Source organism: Lipophrys pholis, assembly GCF_963383615.2.
Source record: "Lipophrys pholis genome assembly, chromosome: 1".
Classification (NCBI taxonomy): domain Eukaryota; kingdom Metazoa; phylum Chordata; class Actinopteri; order Blenniiformes; family Blenniidae; genus Lipophrys; species Lipophrys pholis.
The window spans coordinates 23,714,143-23,733,859 of NC_137635.1; the positions used below are offsets into that span (position 1 = coordinate 23,714,143).

The 19,717-nt window shown below is 48.5% G+C and overlaps 1 protein-coding gene across 1 annotated transcript; it reads left to right on the plus strand.

The window, feature by feature from the left end:
- Nucleotides 1-1,084: 1,084 nt before the first annotated feature.
- Nucleotides 1,085-19,438, plus strand: adgra1a (adhesion G protein-coupled receptor A1a; the record flags this gene model as incomplete). Its single annotated transcript, XM_080461710.1, has 7 exons — nucleotides 1,085-1,102; nucleotides 1,252-1,785; nucleotides 9,674-9,801; nucleotides 15,161-15,284; nucleotides 16,966-17,114; nucleotides 17,769-17,864; nucleotides 17,953-19,438. 7 exons carry the CDS (start codon nucleotides 1,085-1,087, stop codon nucleotides 19,436-19,438), a joined length of 2,535 nt encoding a protein of 844 aa, XP_080317836.1.
- Nucleotides 19,439-19,717: the final 279 nt, after the last annotated feature.

The window sequence follows — 19,717 nt, forward strand, 5'->3', positions numbered from 1 at the left end:
AGTGGAATTAAGTGTTTTTTATTCACATTGAAATGTAAATGTTTAGTGACATTCAGGTCAAACCTCTCATACTGCTTTAAGGTAAACTGAAATTGAATACACAAAGAAGTTACATTGGAGCCTCAGAGTATTTATGTTGAAGTCATTCTGAGAAGAATTTTGATTCAATAAGTGAGTTTTACAATAATTACAAGGTAAACAAAGCTTCTGTAAATAGTGCTTTTAGCTTCAGACATCTTAGTTGCTCCAAAAATAAACTATTGAGTATCTTTGCAATATCAATGTAATTATCGGATCGGGAAAGTATCGGTATCGGCTGATACTCAATTCTGAAAAATTGGATCGGTATCGGGACCATAAAGTGTGATCGGGACGTCCCTAACATACAGTATAGGCCGCATTTGTCTATAAGCACGTGTCCACATTGTCACAGGGCATGAATTTCACTGTGGGATTAACAAGGTTTAAATATGGCCTCCATGGTGGCGCGATGGACGGGAGGGAAAGAAATGGAGAGAGAGGGAGAGGACAAGTGAATTACTGCAAAAATACACAAACACTGAGGGTTTCATCTCTGTTGATAAAGTATTGAACTGTGTGTGTGTGTGTGTGTGTGTGTGTGTGTGTGTGTGTGTGTGTGTGTGTGTGTGTGTGTGTGTGTGTGTGTGTGTGTGTGTGTGTGTGTGTGTGTGTGTGTGTGTGTGTGTGTGTGTGTGTGTGTGTGTGTGTGTGTGTGTGTGAGTGCGTGAGTGCGTGTGTGTGCCTGAAATAGTTACCCTGATTTGAATAAAGTCACAGCACACAAAAACACACATAAAAAAAGACATGCTTGTGTTATTGGAGCTACATAACTGTCGTCTGTCTCTCTTACTTTCTGTCTCTGTCTCTCTCTGTGTCAAAATGTAAACACTTATTAATATGCCATACCACATGTCAGTTTTTGTAAAAACACATAATACAAAGTCTGTCAGCATCAACGATCATATTTTTTAAGTGTGATAATTCGGGGTGATGATTATTACAGGCAGACTAAACCATCACAGTAGGAATAAACGCACTCGAGGCGCAGGGTGACCCATCCAAGATGGCGTCGTGCTGGGACGTCAGCTCCAGCAGGCGGTCAATGAAGCCTCTCTGTATATGATGTCTATGACAACAACGACCAGCAGCCAGCTGATGGATCCAACGTCACCTGAGGAACCGCCCCTTTAGCAACGTCACACCGCGCGTGTCATTGCTCCGTGCGGACAGAGCGGAGCGGACGAAGTGAGCAGACCGAGCGCACCGAGCCTCACCGGAGAGGAGCGCCGGAGAGGAGCCCCGAAACCACCGAAGCACCGGAGAACCGGAGAGGAGCCCCAAAGCACCGGAGAGGAGCCCCGAAGCACCGGAGAACCGGAGAGGAGCCCCGAAGCACCGGAGAAACGGAGAACCGAAGAGGAACCCCGAACCACCGAAGCACCGGAGAACCGGAGAACTGGAGAACCGGAGAGGACCACCGGAGAGGAGCCCCGAAGCACCGGAGAACCGGAGAACCGGAGAGGAGCCCCGAACCACCGAAGCACCGGAGAACCGGAGAGGAGCACCGGAGAGGAGCCCCGAAGCACCGGAGAACCGGAGAGGAGCCCCGAACCACCGAAGCACCGGAGAACCGGAGAGGAGCCCCAAAGCACCGGAGAACCGGAGAACTGGAGAATCGGAGAGGAGCCCCGAAGCACCGGAGAACCGAAATACTGGAGCAAGCAGAGTATCACCGGAGCCCCGGAGCCGTTGGAGAGGAAGCAGGTACTTCCTCCCTCCATCTCTCCTCTCCCCAAATCTCCGTCCATCTCTCTCCCTGCATCTCTCTCCCTCCATTTCTCATCTCCCTCCATCTCACCTCTCCCTCTATATCTCCTCTCCCTCCATCTCTCCTCTCCCTCCATCTCTCTCCATCTCACCTCTCCCTCTATCTCTCCTCTCCCTCCATCTCTCCTCTCCGTCCATCTCCCTCCCTCCCTCCATCTTTCTCTCCATCCCTCTCTCCATCCCTCCCTCCATTTTTTCTATCACTTTTCATTTGTTTGCAGTTAAACATTTGTTGTCCTGCTGTTGTTTTTTATTGAATCTACATAGTTATTGATCTTCCTCCTCCTCTTTACTCCTCCTCCTCCTCTTCTTCCTCCTCCTCCTCCTCCTCCTCCTCCTTTTCCTCTCCACTCCTTCTCTCTACTTCTCCTCCTTCTCTTCCTCTCTGCTCGTCCTCGTCCTCCTCCTCTACCTCTCTACTCCTATTTCTCCTCTTCCTCTCTACTCCTACTTCTCCTCTTCTTCCTCCTCCTGCTCTCTACTCCTCCTCCTCCTCATCCTTTTCCTCTCTACTCTTCCTCTGTACTCCTCCTTTCTACTCCTCCTCCTCTCCTCCCTCTCTTCTCCCTCTTTTCTCCTCTTCTCTACTCCTCCTCCTCTTCCTCTCTATTTCTCCTTCTCCTCCTCTTCCCCTCTACTCCTCCGCTCCACTCCTCCTCCTCCTCTTCTTTTCTCGTCCTCCGCCTCTTCCTCTCTACTCCTCTTCGTCGCTACCCCTCCTCCTCCCAGCAGTGTGGATGGTTGTGGGTGGAGTCAGCGACTGCTGGTCAGCAGTGTGGGTGGAGCAGTGGAGTTGGAGGAGGAGCCTCAGCATGTGGGTGGAGGAACTTCTGCTCTGCTCCTGAGCTGCTGGAGACCAGAGGAGAAGAACCGCAGAGTCCACTGTCTCCAGGCCCCCAGGGGGAAGCAGGGTAGAGGTTAGAGGGCAGCAGGGTAGAGGGCAGGAGGGTAGAGGGCAGCAGGGTAGAGGGCAGGAGGGTAGAGGGAAGGAGGGCAGTAGGGTAGAGGGCGGTAAGGTCGATTAGAGGAGGGTAAAGGGCAGCAGGGGAGAGGGTAGCAGGGCAGTAGGGTAGAGGGCAGCAAGGTAGATGACAGGAGGGTAGAGGGCAGCAAGGTAGAGGACAGGAGGGTAGAGGGCAGCAGGGTAGATGACAGGAGGGTAGAGGGCAGCAAGGTAGAGGACAGGAGGGTAGAGGGCAGCAGGGTAGATGACAGGAGGGTAGAGGGCAGCAACGTAGAGGACAGGAGGGTAGGGGGCAGCAGGGCATCCAGGAGAACCCAGACCTTCACTGAAGAGAACAAGACAGCAGATCATGGTGAGGAAGCTTCCTGGTGTTTTGTCATATTAGAACGATTCCTGAGCGTCTTTGTGCTTCATGAGGAAACATGGTGAAGGTTGGACCACGTCTCACGACAGACAAAACAAAATGTCCCCTGAAGTCGTGTCTTTGTTCTCCATGCTCAATTCCCATTTTTTGCTGATATCCAGTTTCGTGATCATTCACCTCCATTTTAAACTCCACCTCCATCAGATTGCCATGTCAGCACGTGACACGTCAGTCACACGTCAGTCACACGTCAGTAACACATCAGTCACACGTCAGTAACTTGTCAGTCACACGTCAGTAACACGTCAGTCACACGTCAGTAACGCATCAGTCACACGTCAGTAACTTGTCAGTCACACGTCAGTAACACGTCAGTCACACGTCAGTAACGCATAAGTCACACGTCAGTCACACGTCCGTAACACATCCGTAACCTGGCGGTCACATGTCAGTCACACGTCAGTCACACGTCAGTCACACGTCAGTAACGCGTCAGTGACATGTCAGTAATATGTCAGTCACATGTCATTAAAACATCGGTAATATGTTGGTAACATCAGTCACACGTCAGTAACTTGTCAGTCACACAGCAGTAACACGTCAGTCACACATCAGTAACACATCAGTCACACGTCAGTCACACGTCAGTCACACGTCACTCACACGACAGTAACTTGTCAGTCACACGTCAGTAACACGTCAGTCACACGTCAGTAACACGTCAGTCAACGGTCAGTGACACGTCAATCACACGTCAGTAACACGTCAGTCACACGTCAGTCACATGTCAGTAACACATCAGTCACACGTCAGTAACACGTCAGTCAACGGTCAGTGAAACGTCACTAACACGTCAGTCACACGTCAGTAACATGTCAGTAACACGTCAGTCACACGTTAGTAACACATCAGTAACACGTCAGTCACACGTTAGTAACACGTCAGTAACACGTCAGTCACACGTCAGTCACACGTCAGTCACACATCAGTCACATGTCAGTAACACGTCACTCAATGGTCAGTCACACATCAGTCACACGTAAGTCACATGTCAGTAACACGTCAGTAACACGTCAGTCAACGGTCAGTGACACGTCAATCACACGTCAGTAACACGTCAGTAACACGTCAGTCACATGTCAGTAACACGTCAGTCAACGGTCAGTGACACGTCAATCACACATCGGTCTCACGGTGTGTGTTAGTGTGAACGGACAGCACGTCTGCTGATCAATCAATTTCACTTCATTCCATCAGAAACGTGTCGGGCTGAGTTTCCTTTCCTTGAGTTTCCTTTAGTTAAAATCTTCCATCACTTGTTCTGAGGCGGAGGTTCTCTTGTGTTTTGTGTGGGAATATTAATTCATTACCATGACGACAGGAGTAGTTCTGGTTCTATAAATTCATGGTTCTGCAGTTCTGTCAGGTGTGATCATGAACCTCATTATTACAGATAAACAGACCTGGAACAAGTCAAGAACACGAACCTCCTTCAGAGCCTCAGAGACCAGGATTTATTTTATTATGTCAAAAAGATTGTTCTAGATTAATTTCTCCTCTCAGCTCTGCTGCAGCTCAGAGCTCAACCTGCCCACCAATCACCATCATTTAAGCTCTGACCTCTTATCCAGAACATATCCTGCTCCAGAGCAGGTTAGACTTTCAGTGTCAGTTACCAGGTGATTTATCCTGGTGAGAAGTGAGCGAGAGTCGTAGTACAGAAACCCAGAGTTAATCCTGAAGTTACCGAGATAAGAGAAAATTCAGCTTTGTAGTACAGGCCTCTGGTGTGTGTTGGTGTGTATTGGTGTGTGTTGGTGTGTATTGGTGTGTGTTGGTGTGTGTTGGTGTGTGTTAGCGTGTGTATTGGTGTGTGTTGGTGTGTGTATTGGTGTGTATTGGTGTGTGTATTGTGTGTATTGGTGTGTGTTGGTGTGTGTTGGTGTGTGTATTGGTGTGTATTTGTGTGTTGGTGTGTGTATTGGTGTGTATTGGTGTGTGTATTGGTGTGTGTTGGTGTGTGTATTGGTGTGTATTGGTGTGTGTTGGTGTGTGTATTGGTGTGTATTGGTGTGTGTTGGTGTGTATTGGTGTGTATTGGTGTGTGTTGGTGTGTGTATTGGTGTGTGTTGTTGTGTATTGGTGTGTGTTGGTGTGTGTATTGGTGTGTATTGGTGTGTGTTGGTGTGTGTGTATTGGTGTGTGTTGGCGTGTGTTGGTGTGTGTATTGGTGTGTGTTGGTGTGTATTGGTGTGTGTTGGTGTGTGTACTGTGTGTATTGGTGTGTATTTGTGTGTGTTGGTGTGTATTGGTGTGTGTTGGTGTGTGTATTGGTGTGTGTTGGTATGTGTTGGTGTGTATTGGTGTGTGTTGGTGTGTGTACTGTGTGTATTGGTTTGTGTTGGTGTGTGTTGGTGTGTGTATTGGTGTGTATTGGTGTGTGTTGGTGTGTATTGGTGTGTGTATTGGTGTGTATTGCTGTGTGTTGGTGTGTGTATTGGTGTGTGTTGTTGTGTATTGGTGTGTGTTGGTGTGTATTGGTGTGTGTATTGGTGTGTATTGGTGTGTGTTGGTGTGTGTGTATTGGTGTGTGTTGGCGTGTGTTGGTGTGTGTATTGGTGTGTGTTGGTGTGTATTGGTGTGTGTTGGTGTGTGTACTGTGTGTATTGGTGTGTATTTGTGTGTGTTGGTGTGTATTGGTGTGTGTTGGTGTGTGTATTGGTGTGTGTTGGTGTGTATTGGTGTGTGTTGGTGTGTGTACTGTGTGTATTGGTTTGTGTATTGGTGTGTGTTGGTGTGTGTATTGGTGTGTATTGGTGTGTGTTGGTGTGTGTTGGTGTGTATTGGTGTGTGTTGGTGTGTGTATTTGTGTGTGTTGGTGTGTGTATTTGTGTGTATTGGTGTGTGTTGGTGTGTATTGGTGTGTGTTGGTGTATTGGTGTGTGTTGGTTTGTGTATTTGTGTGTGTTGGTGTGTGTATTTGTGTGTATTGGTGTGTGTTGGTGTGTGTTGGTGTGTGTATTGGTGTGTATTGGTGTGTGTTGGTGTGTGTTGGTGTGTATTGGTGTGTGTTGGTGTGTATTGGTGTGTGTTGGTGTGTGTATTGGTGTGTGTTGGTGTGTGTATTTGTGTGTATTGGTGTGTGTTGGTGTGTATTGGTGTGTGTATTGGTGTGTGTTGGTGTGTATTGGTGTGTGTTAGTGTGTGTGTTGAGTTGGTTTTGTGTTTCCTTAATAAAACAATGGTGTCAGTAACGTCAGTGAGGAAGCCCATGATGAAGAGCTCTCCCTCCACACTCGTCTTTCTTCTTTCCTCCTCATGTCTTCATTCTGTCACTCATTTTTAACAACCTCTTGAAAATGGACCTGCGCTGACCTGTGTTTCCAGATATGGCAGATATCCCCCAACTAGGAAGCCAAACTCTCTTACCTTCTAACTTTGTTTATTTCCTGCATTTCTGTTTTTAAGGCGTGTTCTTTATGACACCTGATAGTTTGAACATGGTTCCTGTTCCATTGGTTCCATTGAGGTGTGATCGTTTAACCTTGTTTGGCTGGAAACAGTCACATCTGGCAACCATGGTGAACATCAGGGCATGCAGTGTGAACAGAGCTGAAAGGCCCCTCCTGACTCACATCAGAAGAACCCATCAGAAGAAATTCGAACCCAGAAGAACCAATCAGAACCCAGAAAAAACCATCAGAATGAACCAGAACCCAGAAAAACCAATCCGAACCCAGAAGAACCAATCAGTACCCAGAGTAACCCATCTGAACCCAACAGAACCCAGAAGAACCAATCAGAACCCAGAAGAAACCATCAGAATGAACCAGAACCCAGAAAAACCAATCCGAACCCAGAAGAACCAATCAGTACCCAGAAGAACGAAGAAGAAGAAGAAGAAGAAGAAGAAGAAGAAGAAGGGAATTGTTACGTCAGCCAGCTGTGGAAAAACCTTCTTGTTCGGCAGGAAAGTTCCTACTCCAGGAAGATGCTGTCCAGCTAACAGGCCCTCACAGGTGACCACGCCCCCTCGCATTTGGCCACGCCCCTCCCTGGCGTTTTAACAATTTCCCACTGCTCAGCTTCTTTCTGGCTTCAGATGTTCTCAGAACGTTTCTCTGAACTGCTTCAGGAGTAAAAAAGAACGTTTGTGTCTGAGCCGCCATGTTGGTCTGGTGTTACCTGCAGGAGCTGAGTGAGGCGTTCACATCACCTAACTCCATGCTACATGCTACATGCTAACCGACTCACACAGTAGCAAGACTACATGCTACATGCTAATGAGCTTCGGGACTCATACAGTAGCAAGGCTACATGCTACACGCTAATGAGCTTTTCAGACTCACACAGTAGTAAGGCTACATGCTACACGCTAATGAGCTTTTCAGACTCCCACAGTAGCGGGGCTACATGCCATCCAACTTCGGGGCTCACACAGTAGCGAGGCTACATGCTAATGTTCTTTGGGGCTCACACACTAGCAAGGCTACATGCTACATGCTAATGTTGTTCGGGATCATACAGTAGCAAGGCTACATGCTACATGCTAATGTTCTTCGGGGCTCACACAGTTGCGAGGCTACATGCTAGATGCTAATGTTGTTCGGGGCTCACACAGTCGCGAGGCTACATGCTAGATGCTAATGTTGTTCGGGGCTCACACAGTCGCGAGGCTACATGCTACATGCTAAGCATGATTAGAATAGGCCTGATACGTTTGCGAGCTGAAACGTGCACCACATGGCAGTCCAAAAGGTGCTGCAGTGCGGCACTGAGAGACTTCGGGCCGAACGGTTGGTACTGTCCACCAGAACCTCTGGATCAGACAGTTGGTTACGCCCAACAGAACATCTGGACAGGAACCTCTGGACCAGACTGTTGGTACTGCCCAACAGAACATCTGGACCAGAACCTCTGGATCAGACAGTTGGCACCGCCCAACAGAACATCTGGACCAGAACCTCTGGACCAGACTGTTGGTACCGTCCACCTCTGGACCCCACGCCTCGGATTTCCTGTGAGAAAATACATTGTAAACTAACTTCCTGTCTCAGTCTGCTTCTGGGTCCGCCATGGTCTTGACACAAGAGTGAGGATTGTGAGAGTGAGGCTAGTGATTGGTGAGCGAATAGAGCTGCACTACAACAGGAAGTCCTTCTGCTCCAACACTTTAAGAAAGCTGTCATCAAAAATCAGCTTTGGAATTTTTTTAATTGAATCTTAATTTCTATTGACGTCTGGAAACCAGGTCAGGACTGGGGCAAGACCTGGACCAGGCCAGGTGTGACCTGGTGAGGAGCTGGTCCTGGTCCTGGTCTTGCCCCAGTCCTGACCTGGTTTCTCATGAGACCTGGTGATCCAGGCTGAGCTTCGTTTCATTTCATGGATCTGCAGAGGATTTAATCAGTGAAGCTTCTCTAATGGAGGCTGGAGGTTCATCGGAGCGTGAAGGGAGGGGGGAGGGGGGATGACAATGTCTGTAAAATCCTCACCCGTGGAAACGGAAACGGACTGTGTTTACAAAGAAGAGAGTGTTACAGAGGAGAGTGTTACAGAGGGGTGTGTTACAGAGAGGTGTGTTACAGAGGAGAGTGTTACAGACAAGAGAGTGTTACAGAGGAGAGTGTTACAGAGAAGAGAGTGTTACAGACGAGAGTGTTACAGAGAAGAGTACTACAGAGGAGAGTCTTATAGAGGAGTGTGTTTACAGAGAAGAGTGTTACAGAGGAGAGTGCTACGGAGAAGAGAGTGTTACAGAGGAGAGTGTTACAAACAAGAGTGCTACGGAGGAGAGTGTTACAGAGATGAGAGTGTTACAGAGTAGAGTGTTTACAGAAAAGAGTGCTACGGAGGAGAGTGTTACAGAGAAGAGAGTGTTACAGAGGAGAGTGTTACAGAGAGGATAGTGTTACAGAGAAGAGTGTTACAGAGAAGAGTGCTACGGAGGAGAGTGTTACAGAGAAGAGAGTGTAAAAGAGGAGAGTGTTACAGAGAAGAGTGCTACGCAGGAGAGTGTTACAGAGAAGAGTGTTACAGAGGAGAATGTTACAGAGAAGAGTGCTACGGAGGAGAGTGTTACAGAGGAGAATGTTACAGAGAGGAGAGTGTTATATCTTCTCCTCTTGTTACAGTTATTGAACCACCATGTTAACAAACTTGTGACTGGATCATCTGGTGTTGCTGCAGACAAACCTGTGAACGTGACCCGGATGGAAGGATTCCTGCTGATAAGACAGTGGCGGTGGACGTGTGTCTGATAAAACAGTGATGGTGGACGTGTGTCTGATGAAACAGTGACGGTGGACGTGTGTCTGATAAGACAGTGACGGTGGACGTGTGTCTGATGAAACAGTGACGGTGGACGTGTGTCTGATAAGACAGTGACGGTGGACGTGTGTCTGATGAAACAGTGATGGTGGACGTGTGTCTGATGAGACAGTGATGGTGGACGTGTGTCTGATAAAACAGTGATGGTGGACGTGTGTCTGTTCCAGGATCTGAAGCGAGTGCTGTCCTTCCCTCCATACCCTGGAGATTACCTCCACCCGGTGGTGTACGCCTGCACCTCCGTCATGCTGCTGTGTCTGCTGGTCTCCATCATCACCTACATCCTCCACCACAGGTGACTCAAGTCTCCTCATCTCCACCCTATTATCTCAGTGTGTTGTCCTCCACCCTCTTATCACCACGCTATTATCTCAGTGTGTCGTCCTCCACCCAATTATCTCTACCCAATTATCTCAGTGTGTCTTCCGCCGCCCTAATATCTCCACCCTATTATCTTTACCCGATTATCTCAGTGTGTCATCCTCCACCCTATTATCTCAGTGTGTCATCGTCCACTCTATTATCTCCACCCGATTATCTCCACCCTATTATCTCAGTGTGTCGTCCACAACCGTATTATCTCCACCCTATTATCTCGGTGTGTCATCCTCCACCCTAGTATCTCAGTGTGTCATCCTCCACCCTACTATCTCCACCCTGTTATCTCTACCCTATCATCTCAGTGTGTCATCCTCCACCCTATTATCTCCACCCTAATATCTCAGAGTGTCATCCTCCACCCTACTATCTCCACCCTGTTATCTCCAACCTATCATCTCAGTGTGTCATCCTCCACCCTAGTATCTCAGTGTGTCATCCTCCACCCTACTATCTCCACCCTATCATCTCATTGTGTCATCCTCCACCCTATTTTCGCCATCCTATCTCAGTGTGTCATCCTCCACCCTAGTATCTCAGTGTGTCATCCACCACCCTATTATCTCCACCCTAATATCTCTATCCTATCATCTCAGTGTGTCATCCTCCACCCTATTATAGCAGTGTGTTGTCCTCCACGCTATTAACTCCACCCTATTATCTCAGTGTGTCATCCTCCACCCTATTATATCAGTGTGTTGTCCTCCGTGCTATTAACTCCACCCGATTATCTCAGTGTGTCATCCTCCACCCTATTATCTCCCCCTATTATATCAGTGTGTCGTCCTCCACGCTATTAACTCCACCCTATTATATCAGTGTGTCGTGCTCCAACTCCCATCTGCACGGTAAAAAACACGGAGGAAAGAATGAAACGATGCTTCAGCTTCCCTCCAGCAGGTTCAGTGTGAGGTGGTGTAATACAAACAATCAGCCAGCAGGGGGCCATGTGAGGTGGTGTAATACAAACCGTCGGCCAGCAGGGGGCCATGTGAGGTGGTGTAATACAAACCGTCGGCCAGCAGGGTGCAGTAGTTTGCTGTCCTTATGTACAGGTGAAGGAATGTCTAGTCGGTTTTGTTTCAACTTCCAAGCGATGCCACTGCAGCATTCAAGATGGCCAACAATATGGCCGCTACCGCCATTTTGTTTTGAAGCACCACCACAGCACCACTGCCGATGAGAGGCGGTAGTTCATAGTCGCACTATAAATACTTTCACGAATGTAAATCCTGCTGGTGCAGCATCCAATATGGTGGCGGAACAGGAGCCTCCATCCATTGTACGTGGTCGTCGCCATATTGGAAAAGTGAAGTGACTGAGTGACTCCAGGTGTATTACTGCATGAGGCTTCATGTTCAGTCCTATGAAGTACTGGAAGGTACATCAGGTACACGACTTTTATCTTCATGAAGCTTTAATACGGTCCAGAGAGACAAGAAACTTCATATTTAAGTTCAACTCTTGTGATGAAGGGGAAGAACTTCTAGAACACAAAGCCAAGAGGTCTGGAACTACTGAGCTTCTGTTCAGCTCCTGACCTCTGACCCTGAGCATCACTGCAGCTGAATCACAGTGAAGCCTCGGGGTCAGAGGTCACTGCAGCTGAACCACAGTGAAGCCTCGGGGTCAGAGGTCACTGCAGCTGAACCACAGTGAAGCCTCTGGGTCAGAGGTCACTGCAGCTGAACCACAGTGACCACAATTATATGCAGAAGCCAGGATGTATGGTGGGTCAGCCTGTGGCAGCGTGTGAGAACGTTCTCCCTCTGGTCATGATGACCTCTGACCTCTGACTTCTGACCCTGGCCTGGTTGAACCTTCAGCCCAGCAGGTGGTGTAAAGACGTCCCACTGACTGATGAGCTGTTTTCTTACCTGCTGCTCACTGAAAGCAGCTTCCTCAGTTTGAGCTGCTGCTTGAGGGCAGGAGATGCTGACGCTCTGTTCCAGAGCTTCATCCTGTCTGAACAGACCCTCCACTCCATCAGATCATCATGGAAGATCTGGAGACAAAGAGCAAAGAGAGAACATATATTCCAGTCAGGATCCCCCCCCCCCCCCCCCCCCCCCAACAACAGATTAAAATATGTTGTTAAACCAATAAAATAAGTAGCAGAAGCAAAGTTACACTTTGATTAAAGTCAATTATTGTTCCTGTCATTTAACAAGATTAATCAGCCAACTGGAGACAAGATGTAGAATCAGCTGATGTTTTACTTTGATCATCAAAGAACAGTTCCATTTTTTCCAGATGTTGTATTGATCTCCTTTAAACACACTGGAGGAGGATCAATATGTCACCGAGAGGCTCAGACATTTCTGCCACACTGCACATCTGTGTGGTGCTCCAGCCACAGCTGGATGACTCCTCCACCTGTTTGAATGGCTCCTCCAGATGATTGAAAGACTCCTCCACATGTTTGAAATACTCCTCCTCCACATGTTTGAAATACTCCTCCACATTTTTGAAAGACTCCTCCAGATGTTTGAAATACTCCTCCACATGTTTGAATGACTCCTCCAGATGTTGCAATGACTCCTCCAAATGTTTGAAATACTCCTCCAGATGTTTGAATGACTCCTCCAGATGTTTGAATGACTCCTCCAGATGTTTGAAATACTCCTCCAGATGTTTGAATGACTCCTCCACATGTTTGAATGACTCCTCCACATGTTTGAATGACTCCCCCACATGTTTGAACTACTCTTCCAGATGTTTGAAACACTCATCCAGATGTTTGAAATACTCCTCCAGATGTTTGAAATACTCCTCAACATGTTTGAATGACTCCTCCAGATGTTTGAATGACTCCTCCAGATGTTTGAATTGCTCCTCCAGATGTTTGAATGACTCCTCCAGATGTTTGAATGGCTCCTCCAGATGTTTGAAATACTCCCCCAGATGTTTGAATGGCTCCTCCAGATGTTTCAACTACTCCTTCATATGTTTGAAATACCCCTCCACATGTTTGAATGACTCCTCCAGATGTTTGAATGACACCTCCAGATGTTTCAACTACTCCTCCAGATGTTTGAAATACTCCTCAACATGTTTGAATGACTCTCCAGATGTTTGAATGGCTCCTCCAGATGTTTGAAATACTCCCCCAAATGTTTGAATGACTCCCGCAGATGTTTGAATGACTCCCCCAGATGTTTGAAATGCTCCTCCAGATGTTTACACTACTCCTTCATGTTTGAAATACCCCTCCACATGTTTGAATGACTCCTCCTGAAGTTTCAATGACTCCTCCATATGTTTGAAACATTCCCCCAGATGTTTGAAAGACTCCCCCAGATGTTTGAATGACTCCTCCAGATGTTTGAATGACACCTCCAGATGTTTCAATGACTCCTCCAGATGTTTGAAACACTCCCCCAGATGTTTGAATGACTCCTCCAGATGTTTGAATGACACCTCCAGATGTTTGAATGACTCCCCCAGATGTTTGAAATGCTCCTCCAGATGTTTCAACTACTCCTCCAGATGTTTGAAATACCCCTCCACATGTTTGAATGACTCCTCCAGATGTTCGAATGACTCCCCCAGATGTAATAAGTCTCTGGACTCACCAAAGTTACACTTAATAATCCAACACATGGACTGAGTACAGAAAGAGCATCTTAGCGCCAAGTAAAGAACAGCGACTTCCATTACTTCTATACTCCTACTCTCATTAATACTGATAAAACTCCAACTGTCATTAGTACTCATACATCTACTTCTACTCTCATTCATACTGATAAAACTACTCCAACTGTCATTAGTACTCATACAGCTACTTCTACTCTCATTAATACTGATAAAACTCCTCCCACTTGTCAGTGCAGGTTGATTCTTCACCGTAACAGAAAACAATCCTTGACTTTGTCACGTTCGATGAAACGATAAACGTGTGTTGAACTTCCCTCAGGAATAAACCTTCTGCCTTCCCTCACGTCCAGTGAGGAGGCTTCCTGTCTCATCTCCCTGTCCAGGTGTGACCTCACCTGTCGCAAATATGACCTCAACATTTCAGGTGTGACCTCACCTGTAGCAGATGTGACTTCACCTGTCCAGGTGTGACCCCACCTCTACTAGGTGTTACCTCACCTGTAGCAGATGTGACCTCACAATTTCAGGTGTTACCTCACCTCTACTCGGTGTGACCTCACCATTTCAGGTGTGACCTCACCTCTACTCCGTGTGACCTCACCATTTCAGGTGTGACCTCACCTCTACTCCGTGTGACCTCACCATTTCAGGTGTGACCCCACCTCTACTAGGTGTGACCTCACCATTTTAAGGTGTGACCTCACCTCTACTCGGTGTGACCTCACCATTTCAGGTGTGACCCCACCTCTATTAGGTGTGACCTCACCATTTCAGGTGTGACCTCACCTCTATTCGGTGTGACATCAACTGTAGCAGATGTGACCTCACCATTTCAGGTGTGACCTCATCTCTACTAGGTGTGACCTCACCTGTAGCAGATGTGACCTCACCATTTCAGGTGTGACCTCATCTCTACTAGGTGTGACCTCACCTGTAGCAGATGTGACCTCACCATTTCAGATATGACTTCACCATTCCAGATGTGACCTCACCTGTGCAGGTGCACTGTTAAACCTGCATACCATCAGGGGAAGACTGAAATCCTCCATCTGGTCTTCTTTAGGCCCAGCTTGTGTTCTTGGACCTGGATTTCTTTAGAACTGAACCAGAAGAACCATATCAGTAGAACTGAACCTGGAGAACTGAACTGGGAGCACCATATCAGTAGAACTGAACATGGAGAACCGACCCAGGAGAACCATATTTGCAGAACTGAACCAGGAGAACTGAACCAGGAGAATCATATCGGTAGAAGTAAACAGGGAGAACATAACCAGGAGAACTGAATCCAGAGAACTATATAAGTAGAACTGAACTAGGAGAAATTAACTAGGAGAACTGTATCGGTAGAACAGAACTGGTAGAACTGAACCAGGAGAGCCAATTCGGTAGAACTAAATCTGGAGAACTGAACCAGAGACCTGAGCCGGGAGAACCATATCGGTGATGCTGAACTGGGAGAACTGAACTGGGAGAATTCATAATAAATTAACTTGAGAGCCTGAAATTGCAAATGACTCATGTTGTTTTGTTTTAGCTCAAATTTAGTTTTCAACCAGATGTAGAGTTTAAATGATAAAGATATCAAAGTTTTTGCACTAGAGTAGTAATGATTCGATACTTAGCAGTATCGGTAGCAGGTAAAGTATCCTAACCTTCACCCTGTTCATCGTTGGCAGCATAATCCGGATCAGCAGGACCGGCTGGCACACACTCCTCAACTTCCTGTTCCACACCGGACTGACGTTTGGGGTTTTCGCCGGAGGCATCAACCAGACCAGCGTCCCAGTGGTGTGTCAGACGGTAAGCCCCGCCCTCTGCTGTGTGTCATACTGCAAGCCCCGCCCAATGTGTTGCCAGACTGTAAGCTCGTCCCCCTGTCATGTGTCAGAAAATAAGCCCTGCCCCCGTGGGGCAACCTATCTCCCTGACAGCCTGACCTGTCTCCCTGACATTCTGACCTGTCTCCCTGTCTCCCTGACCTGTCTCCCTGACAGCCTGACCTGACACCCTGACCTGTCTCCCTGACCGGTCTCCCTGACAGCCTGACCTGACACCCTGACCTGTCTCCCTGACCGGTCTCCCTGACATTCTGACCTTTCTCCCTGACACCCTGAGCGGTCTCCCTGACATGTCTCCCTGAGCTGTCTCCCTGACATCCTGACCTGTCTCCCTGACATTCTGACCTTTCTCCCTGACATTCTGACCTTTCTCCCTGACATCCTCACCTGTCTCTCTGACATTCTGACCTGTCTCCTTGACAACCTGACCTGTCTCCCTGACACCCTGATCTGTCTCCCTGACCTGTTTCCCTGACATCCTGACCTGTCTCCCTGACATCCTGACCTGTCTCCCTAACACCCTGACTTGTCTCCTGAATATCTGACCTGTCTCCCTGACACCCTGATCTGTCTCCCTGACATCCTGACCTGTCTCCCTGACACCCTGAGCTGTCTCCCTGAGCTGTCTCCCTGACACCCTGACTTGTCTCCCTGACATTCTGACCTGTCTCCCTGACAACCTGACCTGTCTCCCTGACACGGTCCACAAACTCTTAGCTCTTTCCATCCTGCACACCTGGCATCAATCACAGCCCTGATGTACACATCAATAACACAAGCATGTCTTTGAATGTGTGTTTTTCTGTGCTGTGAGTTTATTCAATTTAATGTAACTATTTCAGGCACACCAACAAACAACACGCCTCATATTCAATTCAACTTTATTTATAAAGCAACAACTACAACACAGTCATTTGAACCAGACTCAGAGGAGAAACCTGCAGAACCAGGCTCAGAGGAGGAGGAACCTACAGAACCAAACTCAGAGGAGGAGAAACCTGCAGAACCAGACTCAGAGGAGGAGAAATCTGCAGAACCAGACTCACTGGAGGAGAAACCTGCAGAACCAGACTCAGAGGAGGAGAAATCTGTAGAACCAGACTCAGTGGAGGAGAAACCTGCAGAACCAGACTCAGTGGAGGACAAACCTGCAGAACCAGACTCAGTGGAGGAGAAACCTGCGGAACCAGGCTGTGTGTGTGTGTGTGTGTGTGTGTGTGTGTGTGTGTGTGTGTGTGTGTGTGTGTGTGTGTGTGTGTGTGTGTGTGTGTGTGTGTGTGTGTGGAAAGCATTGCAGTAACAGGAGAGAGGTCACCTCAGCAGACTCCTGCAGCTCAGCTGAATCGAAAGCTCCCATCATCAGGCTGAGGTTCACGTTCAGTAAAAGGCTGAGGAAGGGACACTGTAAGGGACACTGTAAAGGACACTGTAAGGGACACTGTTCGCCTCTCTTCAGCTTATTTCAAGATTTTGTAAACAAAACACGGACAAAGTTGCTGGTTCTGCGTTAACTCCCATTGACTCTGGTGCTACCGGAGAGCGAGGTGCCCCATCCAATATGGTGGCAACACTTGATCACTCTCCAGCACGAAATGTCTCTCGGTGAGACGCTGATGTTTGCTTCTCTCTGTTGGTCTTCTCAGGTCGGCGCCGTGCTTCACTACGCCTCGTTGTCTGCCATGCTATGGCTAACGTTCACCACGAGAAACCTCTGTGCAGACGTGACCAATGACCCAGTCCGGCTCCCGGACCGGACCGAGCCGGCCTCTCGCTCCAGACCAGCAGTCCTCAGGTAAACTGCTCATGTGACTCATCAATAATTCTCTCATGTTCTGCTCCTCAGAGGTCAAAGGTTGAGAAACTGGCTGATCATGTCAGTGTCGTTAAGGTGACTCGTACTAGGATCTGAAACCTGGTTCATCTGGTTCATCTCGTTCACCTGCTAAACCTGCTAAACTGGTTCATCTGGCTCACCTGCTAAACCTGGTTCACCTAGTTCATCTGGTTCACCTGGTTCATCTAGTTCACCTGCTAAACGTGTTTCACCTGGTTCATCTGGTTCACCTGCTAAATCCAGTTCATCTGGTTCATCTGGTTCGTCTGCTAAACCTGGTTAAACATAAAGACAATCAGACATAAAGACATTTGACATAAAGACATTCGACATAAAGACAAAGACATTCAGACATTCAGACATAAAGACATTTGACATAAAGGGAAAGACATAAAGACAAAGACATTCAGATACAAAGATATTCAGACATAAAGAGATAAAGACATAAAGATATTCAGACATAAAGAGATAAAGAAATGAAGACATTCAAATATAACAACGTTCCAGAAACATGAACGGTGGAATATCGAGGCCAGAAAGAACAGGTTTTTCTCTCCAGACCTAACAGAAGAAGAACTGATGGACGATTATTCAATTTCATGTCTTGTGCAGATTTTACCTGATGGGGGACGGAATCCCGCTCGCCATCGTTGGGATCACTGCAGCTTTGGGTTTGGAGAACTACGGCAGCAAGGATGGTGCTTCATAGTAAGACTTCATTATTCATGACCCATGAAGTTTTCATGAACTGCTGAATAAATCAAAGAATGTTAAAGTTGTGTGTGTCTGTTTTTAGCTGCTGGATGGCCTGGGAACCCAGCCTGGGGGCTTTCTACGCCCCCGTCAGTCTGCTGGTGTCAGTCATGTGTGTGTACTTCCTGTGGACCTTCATTCAGCTGAAGCGCCACCCGGACAGGAAGTACGAGCTGTGGCTTCTGACTGAGGAACAGCAGCAGCTGTCGTCCACCGAGTCCAACCACCACTGCCATGCTGACAGGGGGGCAGCTCAAGGACCTACCGGGGACTGCCCCCCGTTTTCTACGGGGGTGTCGGTGTTGGCCAATGAGCACTCCTTCAAATCTCAGCTCCGGGCCACTGCTTTTACCCTCTTCCTGTTCCTGTCTACCTGGGCCCTGGGGGCATTGGCAGTATGCCTGGGACACTTCCTGGACATGATCTTCAGCTGCCTGTACGGCGCATTCTGTGTCACATTGGGGCTGTTCCTCCTCATTCAGCACTGTGCCAAACGGGACGACGTCTGGCATCGCTGGTGGGCTTGTTGCCGCTCCAAGACAAAGACTGAAGACGGTAATGGAGAAGGACAGAGACAAGAGGTGCATCAGCCACACTGCCGCATGAACTCGCCGTGCTCGGGCAAGCAACCACTCCTGTCTCCACACCTCCTGCAGAGTTCTGTCCACAACATGACCCCCCCTCCCCTGAGCCCAACGGCCAACCACACTGGGCCGTACCACTTGGCCGTTATGACCCCCGTAGACACTGGCACCGCATTTTCTCTGGTGGAGCCGGTGGCGTCACCGCGTCCCCAGTCGCTTCCCGACGAACTGCCCCGCCCGTCTCTGCCCCTGCAGAGCTGCCTCAGCGACAGGGCCAAGTCGCGCTCGTTCAACCGCCCGCGGCCACGCCTCCAAGACTACCGTGCTCACATGACCTCCACCAGCATGGATGGGAGCGTGCACGGTTTTCACTTGGACAGCCCTCATGCTGCGCACCACCTCCAAGGTTCACCACTGCTTTCCACCAGCCCACACCCGGATCTCCAGCCTGTCTGTCCCAGTCCTCAGCTTGACAAACAGTTAGCTTCCTGCCACGCGTTGCAACGCCAGACTTCCTGCCAAAGCGTCCAAGACTCCCTGACCTCCTGTAATGCTCGCAACATGCACGACAGCATGACTTCCTGCCACAGCCTCCTTCTGCCTGCTCAAGGTCTCCACCCCTGCCAGTGGCCCATGTGCAGCTCGGCCGATCACTCCTCCAACACCAGCTGTTGTGAGAAGGCCGATCCCTTCGGCGTGCAGTACCCACAAAGCCCCGAGGCGTACGGCCGCATGTCCAGGGCAATGGACAAAGACAAGGATCTTCTCACTGTAGAGGTGGAGCAGAGAGGTTTCCCCAGGAACACGCTACCTCGGCAACACGCCACAGTGGGCCGGCGAGGAACCATCGGCCGAAACAGAAGTCTGCAAGAAGATGGCCTGTTTGAATCCCATCCCACCGGAAACATCCGGACTGGCCCGTGGAAGAACGAAACCACGGTATAGCCGCTGGCGCCGGCGGCTGCCCGTCATTCAGACTTCTAGGTGGTTGTGTCTCCTTGCCTTCAGCTTTGCCCTAAAACCAGATCCCGTGCGTCATGGTGTTCCACATCCCTTTATGACAAAGTTAACTTTAAGTGTGTAACAAAGGAATTTTTATTCATGAATATTTAAACATGGGAAAGATTCCTGATGTTTTCAGTTGCAGTCAGTGTTGCAAAGTCGTGGTTCCCAGAAACACGATAAACATCTGAACTTTGCTCTGCTGGAGGACACTCCAACTGT